The sequence below is a fragment of the Anguilla anguilla genome, chromosome 18 (assembly GCF_013347855.1).
Source record: "Anguilla anguilla isolate fAngAng1 chromosome 18, fAngAng1.pri, whole genome shotgun sequence".
Lineage (NCBI taxonomy): Eukaryota > Metazoa > Chordata > Actinopteri > Anguilliformes > Anguillidae > Anguilla > Anguilla anguilla.
The window spans coordinates 10,457,015-10,475,427 of NC_049218.1; the positions used below are offsets into that span (position 1 = coordinate 10,457,015).

The following is an 18,413-nucleotide window of genomic DNA, read 5'->3' on the forward strand; positions in this document are numbered from 1 at the left end:
TATCTGCTGTTCAACTGATCAATTGAAAGAATGTGAACACCTTAAAACTTGTCATAAACATTCCTTATGGCTGTAACCATTCTCACGAACTGCTGATATTAGATCTCTGCCTATTCCGTACAGTATGATCACTAATGTACTTTTTAAAATCTTTAAACTTGCGCAAAAGTTCAGACCAGGTTTAAATACTTTAAAGCGGATGATTTTACTTGGTACTGCATTAAACTGACTGGCGCGAGCATTTTTTCACGGAGTGGACGGCGCGGCTGTCATTAGCTTGAAAGGATAGGCATACCTTCTTCCCGTCAGTAGAGGGAGTCAGTAGTCACTTCAAACCAATGGTTCAAACGGATATTTGCTTTTCATCGCACTTCTATGCTCCCAAATCACCTGACATCAATGATATAACAGTCAGCTGACTGCTAGCTCTGCATTGCAGCACCAGAGAAGCGAGCGAGTGCGTATACCCTGTATCTAAAAAGAACGAAGACTGCTGTAAAGCTACGAAACAGTGGAGCCATGATCCTTCTCACGCTTCTTTTAGTTTCCACAGGTAATTTTCCCCTTTGTGAGCATCGCGTCGTTTAACGCTTTCCTTTGCTGTGCTTATTGATAAAATGCTTTATTTTAAAAATTACCCCGTGGCTATGCCGTTGTATTGCAAGACGGAAGAAACGGTTCGTAAACAAGTCAAACTGCCATTGTTGTTAGCCAGCCAGTTAGCATTACAAGGCGCTTCCTGACAAACTGCTTGTCATGTAGAAGTACATTAAGTTGAATGATCGCAGTTTTTATGATGCGAATGGATTGTATATTGGAATTCTCTAATGAGAATCTACGATTCTGCTCTACGATGCCTGCCTAAATTGTAGCTATACTACTTTGTTCAGACGTCTCCGTTGAATAGAAGTGGCCTAGATAAATAGCTAGCTACAACATAGCGTTAGCAAGCGTGTTGCTATTCTAACGAAATTGAAAGCAATGTTTGTCAGTAAAATATCGGCGAGATAATTGTTTTTGGAAACGTTCTTTTATGGCGATTTAACGGCTAGGTAAAATGACCAAGTTTAATACGCAAACGAAATGCATCGTCGTTTGGTGTCATCCGCTTCACATTGTCGCTTTGTATACACTTTTGCTGAGTTGTATCGGAAGCGCTTAACTAAGCTATCTGAACAGGTGACTTAGCTGCGTGTTATCTTTATAATCTTCGCCGAACGATTGACGCAATCATTTTTTGTTTATAAAACAACTATTTGATCGCCACACCCGATCCCATCACACCGTCGTGTGTCCGAAGTTTTTATTTTATTTCTTTTGTGTCCGGGTAAACATAAAATGGTTAATGTAATAAGCAGCACAGTCATTTCACACCTTGCAGCACAGTATGTTCCACACTACACTAGTTGGCCGTTTAAAAAAAAAAAAAAAAAGATTATGACGAGTTACCTTGCAGTCGTACATAACTTTACTTTTGTTTTTAAGACCTCGTTAATTACAGGAATACACGTAAAGAATAAGCTCAGAAATCCTTTTGCGTAGGCATATTTATCCCTGTTGGCCTAAATTCTAAAATGGGTAACATCAAACTTGACGAGCTAGTAGGTATATAAATGCAAATTACAGTGACTTGAATGGTTTGAAGGAAGCGTTACTCCTGTTCAATTATGTGACGCTACGCCAATAAGGCTGTGGGTTTCGGATTGTGCCCATTTGGCTAAAGCTACACAGTTCTTTCCTGGTAAGTCATCGACAGAGTTCAGACCTCCCATTTACTACTCTTCGTTTTCCATAACGATTATATCTGTTATAATGGTATCATTTTGTGTGTTCATGCATTATTCACATTGGGAAGGATGACGATCAACCTTTGGCTGTATATGTAAGCTTACTTTTATATAAAAACTTGTGGAAAAGTCAAAGCATCCCATGTGCTTCATTGTTTTGATCTCCACAATGTTCACAAGATCCAGACTCCTCTGGCTGCTTGCAGTGGTTCATACAGTATCAGGATAAATAACCTCCTGCCCTTTTGTTTTAGTCATCCTTGGATAGACTTGTTTACATGCCTGTGTGTTGAAGGGCATTCTGAAGATGAACAGTGATTGGCTTGAATAAGGGTGATACAAAATGGTACTTGGAAAGTGAAGTGAATGAAATTACATGTACTTATTCTGGTTTGTCAAGTATTTAGCCCCTCCAGGAAATTCTCTAGAGTGATCTTAGCCTTATTGGGTGAAAGTTGACTTCATCTGTACTGCCAGTGGTCTTGTTTGCTCTGGACATAAAGGAATGGCCAGTTTACTCCCCAACTACCTTTGGATAAGAAATTAGGCTAAATGTCTTAATCTAAAATTATGTCCGTAATTGAAGTGGTGGAGCAATGTGACTCCCAATGAGGCTAAGCTAACGTCGTCAGCTCTTGTTTGGGCTGAGACCTTAGGCAAGTCACATTGTTTAGAAGCTCTCCTGTGTCAATGAGTAGTTTAAAGGCATGATTGTGTTCTGTGGTATTTCTCCAACTGCAGGTGTGGTGAGTGTTAAATTGTAGATCGTTTTCTGAGAAAAAAAAGAGTGTTCTGCATTAACTTCCCCTTTAATGTGCCATTTCTCTTTAACAGGTTGACCTGAGGTGTCAGGACGTTTAACTTTTTGGTCTTTTGACTGCTTTCCCCTTTGGCTCATGGCTTTGTCACTGCTGTATTGCCCTTCATATTTAATAAACATTTTAACGTTGTCAGTTGGGTTGCTGTTTAGTGCTTACCAAGGGTGCAGGTGAGACTGGTGACTCAGCAGTTTGAGCCATTCTGGGTCTTGCTAGAAGTGCAGTAGTGCGCCAGTCAGTAGCGGGTTGTACTCTGTACAGCAGCCTGCTGCTTAGCTCACATTGCCATGCCCAGGGACTGATCTCTGCTCAGCACCGTAAAACCTTTGAACAAAACCTGCACACTGGCCTTGTAACTCAGTGGCTGCTGGTTCAGATCTCATGTGGCACTGCTGCTGTGTCTGTACTTAGCACAAATTATTTGGTATAAACTGAAGCATCTGCGTAAATAATTGCCAATGAAAAAATGAACTGCAAGTCTGCTATGGAATGAATGATTGCATTTTTGTGAGAGAAATCCACTCCAATTTTTGGAGGTCAGTCGTTTCAAGCTGTCCTGACTTGGTGACTTTGAATCCTTTTGTAATCTATTGTGCTGCTTTTGGTTCCTTTGTCTCAGTTCTTAATCTCGTTAGAAAGCGGAAGCATGCCCTTTATTTTGCCGAATGATACACGGTGGCTGGAGAAACTGGGGTTAAAATCTGAGGTGGAATTGCTGCTGTTTGGAAAAAGCCTGCAGTAATGTGGCCATGGTGCAGCAGAGCTGTGTGTTGGTGTTATTTTTGTACTTGGTGAACTGCAAAGGCAGGATGTAAACATGACTGGGTACATTAATACTGTCCTGGGTGTGTATGATATGGCAGTTGGGCCTTCGCAGGAGGGGAACAGAAACCTGTGATTTCACACGTGATTAGGGTAATGAAACTGGGCCCTGAGAGTAGGGGTGTCCCTCTGGAGGGCTGAAAGGTTTGACTCCTTCAGTTCTCCTTAATTATTCCTTAATTTTTTGGTCCGTATTGTGTTTTTATTCTTTTACATGGTGTGGGGGGAAAAAAATTCACTGTGGAATATTAATGGTGAAATGAAATAAAACAAGCTGGGTTCCTGCAGTATACTCTCCACACATGCTGTGGGAATCATGAATGAGGTCTGTCTGTTCTTGTACCATCATGCTGACCTAATTGGATGTGTTTGTGTGGTCTGTTTGAGTAGTTCATCTGATAAGCTGCACCAACACAGTGGAGAAGGCAATGAAAGCACTTGCACAGAGGGGCATGCTCTTTGTGGTAGAATAGCACATAAACTCAGGCAAATGGATAACTTTATGGCTGGTTTATATAGTGCTTTTTAATGTTATCTTCATTGCACTGATACCAGGAAACTGCCAGTTTGTCTCGAATTGTATTCTCTGCAGAATTGGGTCAACGCAAAATTGGTGTTTTGTTCTTGTATTTTAAAAAAAAATTTAAATATTATTAATCTTTTTTTGTCCGGTTGTGGTACTGGAGCTTCATTCTAGGAGTGAAGTGCAGTGAAAACCCTCTCTGTTCAAGTCCAGGGGTGCATGCGAGATGCAGTTATTTAGGATCTGGCTAGAGTTTCTGCCTGTGAGCTTGTTCGCTCGAAACTGCTTGCAGCTCTTAAGCACCCCTTCAGGTTGTACGCATTCATACTTGGGCGTGTACACAAGGCAGATCGACTCACCGGGCCAGACCAGTCATGTGACTGGGGACTGGTGCTTCAGCTGGGAGACTAATTATGTACTTTTTCTGGATCAGTATTTTGCAAAGGGCACTTGTGAAAGAACTGTCAATGCTTCAGGCTACAAATGTAGCGGCAGTGCTTGAAATACTCGTCAGTAGGGGATGTTTAGCATTTCTGTGCGTGCGCGTCTTTGAATTCAGTTCCATTTTGGATATGTAGTGAATGGCCAGCCCGTATTTGCTTTTTGGTTTCAGTTAGTGGTACATGTTAGAGATGGACATGCTGACCGCTGTATTTCAGTGCGACCCGTTCAGTGTGTGGGTTCACAGGCTTTCTAAAGAACTTCAGGAAACTGGCCGGATAGCGTCAGACGCCCCTGCGGGTTCTTTTATTAGTTTGCTGTGACGAGTGCGAGTCACGTGACGCGCGCCGCCGACTCACGGTGGAAGCTGATGGCAGTGTGCCCTGGACCTTTTGTCTTTTTTTGTTTTAAAAAGCGAGTGATATAGCGATCTCCCTGTTCCTTCTGGCCCGAGAGCTCATTTTACTCCCTTCTTGTATAGTCCTCCTGTTTTATGTATTGTTTAAAAAAAAATGTATACATTTTTTTTTTTTTTTTTGTCCTGGTGAAATGTGACTTGCAGATGAGGAATCTGTTTTTGTCTTGCTCTGATGCACTAGCATGTGAGGTTGACTCATCGGGCTTTTTGTATGCCCCCCCCCCCCCCCTTTGTAGTGCCATTTCCTCATGACGTTCCGAAAGAAGTGGAGTATTAATAAATCCAAAACCTTTCATCAGCCAGGGTGCTTTTTCAGTTGTCAGTGATAAGATGGCTATTTTTTATTTTTTTTAAAGATTAAAACAAGTTTTTTTTTAATTATTTTTTTTAACACTTTGTTCTGAAGCTGTTGTCCCAAGTGTGAACTGGGTCTTGCGATAGTCTCTTATCATGTCTGCAGACTCAGCACTGCTGACCCCACCCCACTAAAAAGCAAAAATGAGTCCTTGCCGTATAGCTGAGACCGGCAGGAATACTGTTGTGTAAGTCCCAATTGCCCAATCACCTGTTTGTTTCTTAGCTGGTCATGTGACAAGTGATGTGTGAAAGCTCATGCCTTAGGAAGCGCAAATGATGGGGGTGTGTGTCTTTTTTTTTGGGGGGGGGGCTTGTCTTGAGTTCAGCAGTCGTAGTTGACCTCAGTGAAAGCAGAGGTGAACTTTGGGAAGACTGGGGGATTTCCAGCTGGCGAGCTTGGCTGGACTCCAGCAGGTGAATATGTGGGCCTGTTTCAACATCCTGCGCATCGCTCACATTACTGCTCTGCCACTTTATTCACCCCTGGCCCCTTTATCGGTCATCTGCTGATGTTTTAATAGGTTTGCGCTAACTGCAGACCAGCCCACACTCTCATGACTTGACTGGTGTTTCTCAGGAGGTGCCCAGGCAGCCCAATCCGGGCCCTGTGTCTGTCTGTGCGCCCGCTCTGTGTCCCTGAGCTACAGCGCCTGCAGTTACCCAAGGTGCAGGGCCAGTTGAGCTCTCACCAACATCCAGTCGGGACGTCCCCTCCACTCCTCACACTGCAAACGCATCTCACTTCCTGCTCTGGTAGAAATTTAAGTGCAGTTAGTTGCATTAGTTCGCTTTTTGAATGTGAGAAGCTTCCTTTCTTGGTAATTAGTGACTATCAGCCTGTCCTTTGACTCTCAGCTGATCTCAGGCAGTTGTGCCCTGTCCTACCCTGTGCCTTGTGACTCCCCTCCATAAAGTGTATAACCGGTGGCAAACAAAACGGCAGTTACTACAAATCCTCAGGTATGTCACATGTCTGTTGCCAGGCTCCTAGTTGATGGTGTTTCCAGTGAAGCAGTCTGTTTTTTTTCGGATGAGTGACCTCTGACCTGTTCAGGTGCATTCTGTCGTTACATGGCAAGGCGCGTTTCCATAGCGAAAAGGTAAACGGTGCTTGCTGATGGCCACAGACTGCCTTTCAGTAGGCTACTGACTGGCAACATCCACCAGGGGCAGTGACTTTAATGTCCATTTACAGACATCTTGTTCAGATCAGTAGTTGAGATGTAGTTCCCCAGTAGACTCTGTGGGCTGTTTGGATTGAAGTTGGCCTGTGTCCTGTTGGAAGGAGCAACATATCTGGCAATTTAATTGAGGAGAAAAAAAATAGTAAAAAAGAAAAAAAACAAACAAATGTCTGGACTGTGTGTTTCTGTGCTCCAAACTGTGGACTTTGAGCAGTGCAGTGACCTTTTGGGGTTCGTTGTGGCCAAAGACAGGGAAGTGGTACTTCTCAGCCTGCTATGGTTTGTTTTTTCAGTTCCCGGATCTTCCCACAAAGCCCCTGGACTTCCCTGGAACTTGTTGTTCAGTACAAGTTGGAGGGGTTTACTTTGTCCTGCAGTTAATAAGATTGAGAGGGTCTAAAGAGGCAGGCAAACTGGATTTGTGTGGGGTTTGAGGATGGGTAAGGGGTTTAACCCCCCCCCGCTCTCCTCCAGCTATTTGCGCCCTTCTTTGTCCGTGTAAAAGCCAGTTGGTGACATTTTTGTTGCATAGCAATTCCTTACCAGTGGGAAGGCTGATTTGCCTTTGCTTTGCTAATTTTGTTGACAACTCTGTTTTCTAAGGAAGCTGGGCTTTTTAATCAACGCAACGTGACTGCTCTCAGCCCGTTATTGCATATGGGGAGGTGATCATGTGACTGTCTGGCCGCTGATGGCGGTCCAGGCCGTGGATGTGTGCCGGGCGCCGGTTTTACATTGAGCCCTGGCGTCTCCTCTGGGTGTCAGTACCGCACATGAGCAGATGGGACAGGGCTCCTAAACGGCTAGTGCTGGGACAGTGTGTGCGTTGTCTTTTGGTGAGGACTCCAGGGCTCGAGTCCAAATCTTCAGGTTCCTTCCTTTGGCTGGGCCACCCTCTTGTTTACAGAGGCACACCTAGCAGTTTGCTTACTAAGGAATAGAGTCTGTGTTTATGGCGGTGTGTCTGATGCAGCTTAAAGACCCTCTTGATTGGTTTTGCTTCTGGGATAATGTTACAGCATTGATGGAACTTTACACTCTTTGAATAAACAGGGCCGTCTGTGCCTTCCTGGCCATGGCACACATTTCTCTTTGAGTCGAACGCTGATGTAACTGCGCGGATATGCCCGATTCTCATCTGGGTCTGTCGGGTGCGCTAAAGTTGACGAATGCTCTCTGTCTCCTCTCTCCAGCTGTGGCGTCCCCCCTGTTGGGCAAGGAGCAGTGTGCCCACGGACCCCCCTACTGGTGCCAAAACATAAAGACCGCTTCGACGTGCGGTGCCGTCGATCACTGCCAGCAGAACGTCTGGAACAAGCCTCAGGTGGTGAGTGACCCTCTGCCCGCCCTCTGATGAGCCATCAGGTGGAAGCTCTCTGCACTGGAACATGCGACCCTCCTCAGGCGATGGTGTGGAGTTTAACCTGTGGCTCTGGCTCTGGGCGGATCCACATTTGATTGCTTCAGAGATCGTGTTTCACCAGAGTTTCAGTTCCCTGAAGCCATTTTGTAAATCTGACACACCATCACAACCCCTTCTCTGTCTCTTAAATCTCTACTACCTCTTAAGCGTTCACTTCTCCTTCCCATTTCATGTAGAAATCCGTGCCATGTGAGCTGTGCAAGGAGGTGCTGACTGTGGTGGACCAGCTGCTGAAGGACAATGCCACTGAGGTGAGAATGGGGTCATAGCTAAGAGGGGTGTGGCCTTGGAGCAGCTGAAAATGGACAATGCCAAAGTGCACTGCTGGACAAGAGTGCTGTTAGTGCTTAGAACCAGACTTAGAACTACTGACCCCTCAGTCATTACCACTGAAATGCTTGAGGAAGTTCAGGCAGTGCAATTTTTCTTGAGTCTTTGTGATCATGTGGTCTCTTGACTGCTAGCGTTTCAGTTCTTTGATTATTCCGGATGCTGATGTTTCAGTTCCTCAACATTACATTTGAACGTCTCTGCAGTTTTTTGTGCGGCTGGTTCCCCAATTTCAGGTTCCTGTTTAAAATCCCCTCTTGTGAATAACCGCAGATTTAAATGTGTGCATATGTAGTAGAAAAGTGCTAAATGGGCTTTTGGGTTGGGGGTTAAGGGGTTATTTTTTATAAAAATTACCAAATGAATACACAAAATGGCAAGTATTGTTGGGGCACCTGAGCACCTCTTCCTGCCAAATAATGGCCTTGCATCCCTGTCCTTCCAGGCTGAGATTCTGGGCTATTTGGAGAAGGCCTGCCAGCTGATCCCAGATAAGGGTATCGCCTCTGAGTGCAAAGACATGGTGGACAGCTACTATCCAGTCCTGATGGCAATCATCACTGGAGAGCTGGTGAGTGGGTGGGGCAGGGGAGTGACTTCATGTTTTTATTTCTCATGCTTGTTCTTAGATGACTGGTATTTTATGGAGCCAGTAAGAGTTCCATGCCTTTACAGAAGCATACTTTATCTGCAGTCGTCTATGAAAAACCTAAGTCACTGTGTGCATTTCTCCCATGAAGCATTACTGGCGAAGCAAAGGAGACTCAATTCAAATTGGATTAGCATGGTTCTGAATGCATTTGAGGGCAGTGTCCCAGTTTTGGGGGTTTGTGGGTGTCGTACTGAGACATCCCCTTGTGTGGAGAGGTGGGGGGATGAGGGGTGTTGGGTAGACTGCCACAGCTGCAGTGGAAGGTCCCGGATATTCCGGTTGCTTGTGTGAGCCTTGAGCTCGGCCATGTTAAACCCAAAGCCGCCTCTTATGAGGAGCCAGAGCCAACATCCGTCTGTCTGCCGGGACAGAGGGAAGGTACAGAGGAGTGAGTGTAATGGAGAGCTCTGAATGCCCCACACAGAGGGCGGCTGGGGGGTGGGGGCGGTGGGGGGGGTGGGGGGTGGTAGTGCCGGGAGAAATGCTTCTTTGTCCAACTCTCTTGGAGGCTTTTGTGTTGCACAGATGCAGTAAACAAACTCCACAGCCTTTTAGGATTTTGCTTTTAGACTGAGTAAATAAACAATTTTCCGTAATTATCCGCCAATAAAAGCACAAACTTAATTTTTGGATTTCCCCCTGCGTCCCAGGGAAGCACAAAGGGCGCCTTTTTGTTTCAATTTCAGTTTTTGATCAGTGAGTCCACACCCTGAATTTTGCGCAGCTTTTCATGATCTTTACACGCCAGCACCTCTGAGGCTATTGGCTGATATTCAGAACCCACATTGTGCACTGCGGCAGGACTGAATCCCAGGTGTGAATTTAACTGAATTTGGCAGTTCTGGCCAGTTTTGGTGCAGTTTAAATGAAGTCTGCTTACAGTAGTAATGGCAGTAGAGGGGTATGGACTGGTAGGATGATGCTGTTCTCTCTCTCTCTCTCTCCAGGAGGACCCCAGCGTGGTGTGTGGGGCCTTGGGGCTGTGCCAGTCCCAGCAGAAAGCCCTGGCCTTTGCCCAGCTCCTGTCCAATGAGATCCCTCAGGTGGACCTGGCCCAGAGCGCCTCTCCCTTCCTCCTCAACATCCCACAGCTGCTGTACCCCCAGGTGGCCCCCAAGCAGGAGGCCCCCAAGCCGGAGGCCCCAAAAAAGGAAGACCCCGAACAGGTGAGAGGGGCTGGACTTTGGCTACAGTTCAGAGGTCAGATCAGTCCTGTGGACATGTACTATCGAGTACTTGATATTGTATGTATTCAGATACCAGTCTTAACGGCTTGGCATTATTTGAAGAAGAGCCTTTGACTGTGCTGGTCCTCTGGGCCCAGGTTTTCAAAATTTATCTGACAGGATAATAATGACACCAATAATTACAGCAACTACTGAAACCGGAGCAGAGCTCTACCGACCTTTGGTTTATGTAGATTATGTGCGAGAAGTTGGTGAATTTCTGTCCAATCCGCACTAAATTGTTGGGTCGCTTGCAAAATCCGATGCGCTGTCCAGCTGGGTCATGTGCAGTGTGCGTTGTCCAACTGGGTAGCTCTCAGTGCAATCCCATTGCGTTGCACGCAATATCCAGTTGGATGGCTGTGCACTGTTTGGTCTGCGCCGTCCCACCTGGCTGGGTGTGTAGGGTCTAGTTTGCACTGGCTTTTGAACCGTTTTGGCTCTTTGTGTGGGATCAGTCTGATCCCTGGATCGAATGAAAGGGGGATTTCATTATCGGGACAGTTGTGATACGGAAGAAAAGTTTTGGGGAAAACTGGGTTCAGGTGACTTTAACCCACACTCCTCTGTTGCAGGAGAAGGGCAATGTGTGCAAGGACTGCGTGCAGTTCATCAACTCCGTCCAGGAGCAGGCCCGGTCCAACGCCACCTTCATCGACGGCCTCATCGCCCAGATCGAGAAGCAGTGCGACCTGCTGGGGCCAGGCATGTCTGACATGGTGAGGAGAGGGGTGTGGCCTCAGGGAAATGTGGGGGGGGGGTGGGGGGGTACCTGGGGGATGGCAGTGGCTTGTCTCCACGGAGGCAGCGTCATCCTCTAACTGCGCCTTCTCCTGTGTTCCAGTGCAAGCAGTACGTCTCGCAGTACGCCAGTCTGGTCTTCCAGCAGCTCATGTCCATGGTGAGTACTGGAGGATCATGGGAGATTTTCCCTTTCCTCTTCCTTGTGAATGCTCAGTACCTCTGGGAAGAGGAGTAGCTGTAATGGTGTTTTTCTGTAGCTGGGACACAGTTTCACATTAGGGCTTGCTTGGGTATAATGTCATGCACCTGCTAGAACGGCAGCTTGGTTTGTTGGGAGTGAGAAGCCCCCTGCCCCCCCCTCCCCCCCACCCCCACACCACCACCACCAACAGGTTTTATTTTATTTTTCCTGTTCTCATTGGCTCCCTGAGTGTCTGCTGTCATCCATTTCTAATCACTTGTTTTTTTTAATGCTTTCTTTTCTCCCCCGCCCTTTCGCCCTCCTCCTCCTCCTCCTCCGCCTGTCCTCTGTCTTTGGGCTGTGCTCGATCTCTTTGGCCCTCAGGATCAGGTAGGTGCTGTGATCTCGGCCTGCTTGGTCTCTCGCCCTTAGCTTCCGCTCTCTGCTGTGTGTGTAGCTGCTCACCCATGTTGTGCTCCTGGTGTAGCTACTCATGTAGTTAGCGTTGATACTCACCTTGTACTCCTGATACTAGACTGGGGGGGGGTCACATGGAGTTTCTATCCATTTGATTTTTATTCTAGTATGTGTAGTTGGTAATTATAAGTCATGCTGGGGGGGAAATCATCTCCGCAGAGTTTTTATTTTTTGTTTATTTATTTTTTTTGGAGGGGGGGGCTGCATGCAGGGGGTTATGATCCTTGCATGGCTCCATTCCTCAGAGTAGGATCTCTTGGGAGTGTGTGTGTGTGTGGAGTTTTTTTTTTTTTTTTCTCTCTCTCTCGCATGCATGCATGTCAACTATCCAGTGGCAGCTGTACTGCATGCTAATAGTGTGTGTGTGTGTGTGTGTGTGTGTGTGTGTGATTGATTTCTGGACCCGTATCTCCCCCTTGACTGCCTCACCTGTTGGTCTCGGCAGAAAGCTCAGGACATCTGCGCTGGCGCTGGATTCTGCCCTAGTGTCCGTCACTCTGTCCCCATGGAGACGCTGGTGGCAGCCATGATCATCCCCGCAGCCAAGGTCCTCCCTGCAGAGCTGGTGCAGCCAGCAGAAGTGAAACCTGTCGAGCTCAAACCTGCCAAGGTAACCAGAGTGGGGTATCTGGAGCTATCGGACATCCTGAGCTGCCATTGCAGTGCTCACATTGAGCTGTATTTGAAGAAGGAATGCTTCTCTGAATTAAGAATATACAGAGAATCATGGCCGGGGGGGTGGGTGGTGTGATGAGATGGATGCATAACAAGTGTAGATTAAGGTATTTTGATGGTAAAGTGCAGTACTGTGCAGACAATTTTGGTATCGAACCACTCTAGTGCTTTGATAATTTTCTGATGCACACCCGCCCCCCCCCCCCCCCCCCACACAGAAAATGATGCGTGTCCAAGACTCTCCCACATGTGCGATCTGTAAGATGGTGATGAAGGAGGTGGAGGCCTTGCTGCAGGATAAGAAAACTGAGGTAGGACTCTACTGCGCCTGGCTTTACCCACACTCCCCTCCCCTATAACAATCCTACACATTTCAGGGAAGCCATGTTTATTTTGTGCTGAATGGTCCTTGGTCGCCACCTAGTGGTTACTGTTAGTTTTGCATGCTGCAGTCTGAAGGTTTGAGTGAGAACACAGAGGTTGCAAACTGGGTGGGAAAATCCTTGTCCTTCACCACTGAAATATGATGATGAATATAGGAAGAAATTTCCAATTTTCCACACACATTTAATTTGAGCAAACTCTGAGGTTACTGTGCCATATTAGTTCAGTGTTTTTAGACTCTGTTAAAGGTGACTAGTTCAGTCGGTTGCTCTGGGGGGGGTTAATGGTACATCCAGCTTCATGCCTTGCCCCGCCCCCTCTCAGGAGGAGGTGATCAACGCCGTGGAGAAGGTGTGCTCCCTGCTGCCCTCCAAACTCGCCGCTCAGTGCAAGGACCTGATCGATGCCTACGGCGAGGCCATCATCGACCTGCTGGTGCAGGAGGCCGACCCCAACACCGTGTGCGCCGTGCTGGGCCTGTGCTCGAGTGGCGACCGCACCTTCATCCGTGAGTCCCCCTCCGCCCGCTCTTAAGACCCCGCGCTCCTGAGGGTCGCACCGACCCAAGGAGACCGCCCCTCCCTGATTCCTGGCTCTTGCGCTAAGGGACCGGGGGGGTGGCCACACCCCGGCCCCCGTCCTCAGGCAGGGAAAGCCACCTGACCGTGCTGTGGCTTCTCCGTTTGCTGCTGCGTACAGTTCCAGCCTCGTGAGCGCTCTGGGAAGGGAGAGCTGAGGGCCACGTTGTGCGGACATTTCAGTGTGCAGAAAGTGTTCCGGCAGTGTGCGGGCAGTAGTGTAGTATAATGGTTAACGAACTGGTCTTGTAACCTAAAGGTCATAGATTTGATTCCCAGGTTAGGACACTGCTGTTGTGCCCTTGAGCAAGCTACTTTAACCTACATTGCTTCTGTATACATCCAGCTGTAAATGCTCCTAATTCAGCCCCATTTAGCACAGCTTGCCTTTGGCTGTCGGGTGTGTAGTCAATGGCGTCTGGCTTTTCTTGGAGCCAGCGTGCTGGTCGCTTTCATAAGTCTGTACTGACTGCTCCCTTTAACCCCCCCCTCCCCCCCCAGCTGTGATGGACCAGGTCAGGTTTGACCGCGGCGGGTTCTGCGACGTGTGCAAGATGGCGGTGCGCTACATCGATGGGATCCTGGAGGACAACGCCACCGAGGCGCAGATCGAGGACGCCGTGAAGAAGGTCTGCAACTTCCTGCCGGAGTCCGTCCGCACGGAGGTGAGCACAGGGGGCCGCCTGAACGTTGCGAGCAGATATGAGGTCATCGCAAGCAGATATGAGGTCACTGTTGCGAGCAGATATGAGGTCATCGTTGCGAGCAGATATGAGGTCACTGTTGCGAGCAGATATGAGGTCATCGTTGCGAGCAGATATGAGGTCATCGTTGCGAGCAGATATGAGGTCACTGTTGCGTTCTTTTGACTTGAGTCAAGCGTACTAATGGGCAAGCTGGAAGAATCCCGAGATCTTCTAGCAACCAGATTTCAAATTCAGATGTTCAAGGAAAGGGTTCTGTCAGCACAGGACGCTCAGTGTGCTTACACCAGGGGCGGGCAATAGGGCCACATCTATTAGTGCTTCTCATGCCAACTTCTGGCCTTAATTGCGTAATTGGCCCTAACGTTTACGTCCTCTTGCATTTTGGTTATACGTTTCGATAAGCACATGAATGACAGCCAAAAAACTACTCTCGTGTCCCTATATGAAATGTAGACAACATCACAGTAAAACGAGTGAACAAGCGTTGGTGTACACAGCCTGTTCGCTCATTTAGTTAGTCTAACTGGTGGAAACTGAAACCTGCACACACATTGGCTTTCCAGGACCGGAAGTTCCCGCCCCTGGCTTGCACAAACCATATGATTGGCTGGCTATTTGTTTGTTGTGTTTGTTCAACTGATTGGTTGGCCTGTGTCCTCTCTGCAGTGCGAACAGCTGATTGGAGAGTACGAGCCAGCCATGGTGCAGCTGCTGATCCAGATGTTGGACCCAGATTTTGTCTGCTCTGTGAGTACAGCCGTCAGTCTTACACGAGAACACTGGGTGTTACCAGGCTTTAGGGTTCAGTCTGTTGTACTTGGATATTTCTGTAGTATTGTTTGGACCTTTTGCCCCCAAAGAACCAGCTCCATATATACGGCCATGCTGAAAAGTGTCAAATTGTGTCCCAGTCATGTGAAAGCACAAAATCTAAAACCTGATGGCCACAGCACTCTGCCTGGAGTGTTCTGCCTGATGCACTAAGGACCAGGTTGGGGCTGCAGGGTAGGGTAGGGAGTGGTCTAATGGTTGGGGAATTGTGACCTAAAGGTTGCAGGATCGACTCCCAGGTAGGCCACTGCCGTTGTACCGTTCAACCAAGGCAGCTAATAGCTTCAGTGTAAGTGTAATTGTATTCAGTATGTGTTACAGTAAGTTAGGGCAGAAAGTGGGATGTGGTTTGTTACTGTCCGCTTGTCCCCTGCAGAAATTGGGGGCCTGTCCCGCAGCGAGACTCCTGGGGACGGAGCAGTGCAGCTGGGGGCCGGCCTTCTGGTGCAAGAACATGGAGACAGCCTCGCGTTGCAACGTGAGTCCCAGCGCCCCCCCCCCCCGGCTCCCTGGGGCAGTGCCTCCTTTAGCAGCCTCCTTCAGCCTGGGCTTGTATAGAGACGGTGACCAGGGCTGGCTAATGGGTCCCAGTTCCACAGGGGGTCACTGCTGCGATCTTCAGCACATGACCTGACCAGTAGAAGCGCTTGCTATTTACAGGTGTAGTTTAAATGGATGTGTTTGAGCTCGACTGCTCAGTACTGCCCCCTTGTGTGACCTGCTCTCTCCTGCGTTCCAGGCTGTGGATCACTGCAGACGTCACGTGTGGAACTAGGAGGAAGAGGAAGAGGAGGACCTTAGTCTGAGGAAATTAGGGAGAACTACTGTAGTGCTGCTTTCTTTCCTGTTTTAAAATTTGATCCCCCCTTTCTTTTTTTGTTTTTATAAAAAAAAGCAGAAATAGATTTAAAAATTACAATTCAACTGTCAATTTAACAAGCAGGGTCTATATTTGGGGGGGGGGAAGGAGATGAAGAGCAGTGATTGGGAGATTTATTTTTTTTGTTTTTTTTTTGGGGGGGGGGGGGGGGGGGTTTCACTGATCTGTTACTGCTTTTGACGCAGAGTGGTAATGTGAGGAACTGGAGATGAATGGGTTTTTCAGCTTGCCGTTCACTGTTCCGTGTAGGCAGGTGGGCTGCGATGCGTTTTAAATGCAAGTCGAGACGCATCTCTCCTCTGAGGCCCACTTTAACGAAGGGAAAGGGTCAACTGGGCAAGATTCGCACAGGCAGTCTCGGTGGACGCCCAAAATAGCCCTGCCTTCCCATCTCTGCAAATGAAGGACCTGCTAGGCCAGCGTCTGGGAGGACATCAGGTTATCCATTTTTAATAACACGAAGCCTGATCTTAATTTGCATTAATTTGCAGCCTCTGTTTTTTTTTTTGTAGTAACAAGATGATTTGTGTTTTTTGTTTTTAATGAGGTGTGAAACGCTGAGCAGGATGTTGTCTGCTGGTCACTTTCCTCGCTAGCCTGTTGTGCTAAACTCTTCATTCGTTTCTGATTCCTAATTAAATGAACTCGTTATTGTGCTCAATCAGCTTCACTGTACTGGCCTGAGAGATCGTCAGGTGAGTCGATCAGGGAGGGCAAGGAGGAAAGAGAGTGGGCTGGTGGGTGGGAAGGTGGGAGGGGGGGGGTGGTGGTGTCTGATTTTTAATGGAATTGAAATAAAAAGAACTTCTAAATCCACTTGACCTTCAGTGTGTTACTCAGGCAGGGGAGTTTCATTTTTGCATTGTGAGCGTTTGGCAGACGCTCTTATCCGGTGAATGAGAGCTTATGTGGCTGGATGTGCTCACCAGAGCGTTCAGCACCTCACCTCTGCTACCAGACCGACGCTCTAACCGTGATGCTACACTACCGACCGCTGATCCGGACCAGCCGCTATAGCACACGCCCGTTTCACACTGGAGATGAGTCAGTCCACGGATTCCCTTTTCTCAGTGAGGTCTCTCTAGTCCGATCGTTCACGTCAGAAGTAGCAGCCGGTTGGTTTGCGAGTCACCCTGCTAGTGTGGTTGAGTGCGCACTAGGACACGCCTCCTCCAAAACGTGCTTTTCTTCATTCTGTAACCTTGTTTACTGGAGTTACTGGACTGGAGGGCTGCGCTAATATCTGCCACAGCAGACATTCTGGCAAAGAATATACACCATAGCCCAACAATCCTGTTCTGGAATCCTGGGTTTCCCTGCCTCCCATCCCTTCATCCCTCCCTCTTTTGCCATCCTCTGCTTTGAGGCAAAAAGAGAGAGAAGGATGGGGGGGGGGGGGGGGGAGTTCTATTTTTTTCATACACTCATCAGGGCAAACTAATCGCAAAGGGAAGTTGGGGATTTCGGCAGACACGCAATCAGGTCCCGTGAATAAGTTTCTCAACAGGAAGCACCAGGTGGGACACGAGTGAAAATCAGGGTGAACGTTAACTGGGAGGAGTGCCTTCACTCTCAAAGACTGCCCCAAACGGACAGTGAACAGCCAGTGCTCTTCACCCGTCTGTACTGCAGGGCAGTCAGGTCGCCGATGGCTGCTGTGGTGAATAGTCACGGCCATGATGTCATCCCGTTCCAAACGCATCACATCCTGCCCCTCCTCGCGCTGCCAACCTGTGGGTGGTGAGCCAATCCCGCCAGGACTGCAGAGATGCGGTCTCCTCCCAGAATCCCTGGGCTCATTCAGTATTCAGCACACTGCGTCTGCCGAGCAGAAGGTCCGCTCTTTATGGCTCGCTGTGCTGTGCTGGGCTGTGCTGTGCTGTGCCGTGCTGTGCCGTGGCCCCCGGGCCACTTCTAGTGGGGACGGGAACGTTAGCCGCGTGGCTAACAAACCGCTCCGAGTCCAAGTGCGTCTTCAGCCGCAGCCTGTACAGCCACGCGAAGGCTGCTAAGGTCCATTATACGTTCAGCTCAGTCCCGCTTTCACATTAACACGTTTGCGTAATTTTTTTGGTGCAGGAATACAGCCCCTTGTTAACCCATAATGATGCCTGTGCCTTCTGTGAAAGACGCTGATGTCTAAATGGATAGCGTGCGAGAGTGTCAACTGCGTAAGCGGCTCTCGATGAGGGATGCTTGGGAAACGGACCGTAATAAGGTGCAGCGGTAGTCCGCTGTAATGAATTCGATGTTGTGATATCTTTTGTGCGGTTCTCCGGGCAAACTGGCGATCTGTGCAGCGCGCTCGCACCCCGGAGTGCTGTGTTAAAACGGCTGACTGCACTACAGGCCAACGTTACAGCCGATAGAGCCTGCTTCAGACCCCCCCCAACCGCCATGATCTCATTTCTACAGTAACTGCAAATATAACTGCCTTTCACACCCACTGCCTTGAACCTCTGCTGTACAGCAATCACACACTTTAAATGTAGCACTTTAAAAGAAATATATATATACTCAACTTTCATAACACACAACTGCTTCAGAACAAAAGACTGAGAAATCCATGTCTTTCTTAGTTTTGCTTTTGAGGGCTTTAAATTCTCCTAATCGGAAGATTGTAGGTCACCCTCAAACCCCACAAATATCCCAGACTTCTATGAGCTTTGGAGTATGTTAGTCCCCTCAACGCCACCACACAACCACACAGTCACTAGGTCACATAATCATACATTACTGTGTGTTGCTGTGTGCACAGGTATAGGAAAGCCCACCTTGAAATATCTGGTAGTTATCCATCCATCACCCAGACTGGCAACAGCTTATGGTGTTTCTGTCCCGCAGTGACTTCAAGCGGCCTGCAGGTGGAGACAGTACAGGCACAGATAACGTAAAACTGAAAACAGAAAGCAGAGCCCTGTTTGCCGACTAAGCTGAACAACTACACCAAATAAAACCTGGAACCCTCCCAAATC

General features: G+C 48.1%; 1 protein-coding gene across 4 annotated transcripts; it reads left to right on the forward strand.

Annotated features, from left to right (window-relative positions):
• Nucleotides 1-395: 395 nt before the first annotated feature.
• psap (prosaposin) lies at nucleotides 396-15,452 on the forward strand. 4 transcript variants are annotated; one of them, XM_035400510.1, is made up of 15 exons: nucleotides 396-553; nucleotides 7,544-7,677; nucleotides 7,950-8,024; nucleotides 8,549-8,674; nucleotides 9,703-9,921; nucleotides 10,557-10,700; nucleotides 10,826-10,882; nucleotides 11,291-11,296; nucleotides 11,829-11,993; nucleotides 12,277-12,369; nucleotides 12,767-12,950; nucleotides 13,522-13,685; nucleotides 14,394-14,474; nucleotides 14,935-15,036; nucleotides 15,298-15,452. In XM_035400510.1, the coding sequence occupies exons 1-15, from the start codon at nucleotides 520-522 to the stop codon at nucleotides 15,331-15,333; spliced, it is 1,620 nt and encodes a 539-aa protein (XP_035256401.1). In that variant the 5' UTR covers nucleotides 396-519; the 3' UTR covers nucleotides 15,334-15,452. The 4 variants fall into 4 exon arrangements, with proteins under 4 accessions (XP_035256401.1, XP_035256402.1, XP_035256403.1 ...); XM_035400511.1 differs by lacking the exon at nucleotides 11,291-11,296; XM_035400512.1 differs by lacking the exons at nucleotides 14,394-14,474; nucleotides 14,935-15,036; nucleotides 15,298-15,452 and adding an exon at nucleotides 13,773-13,904 and having other exon boundaries at nucleotides 13,522-13,727.
• The last annotated feature ends 2,961 nt before the right edge of the window (nucleotides 15,453-18,413 follow it).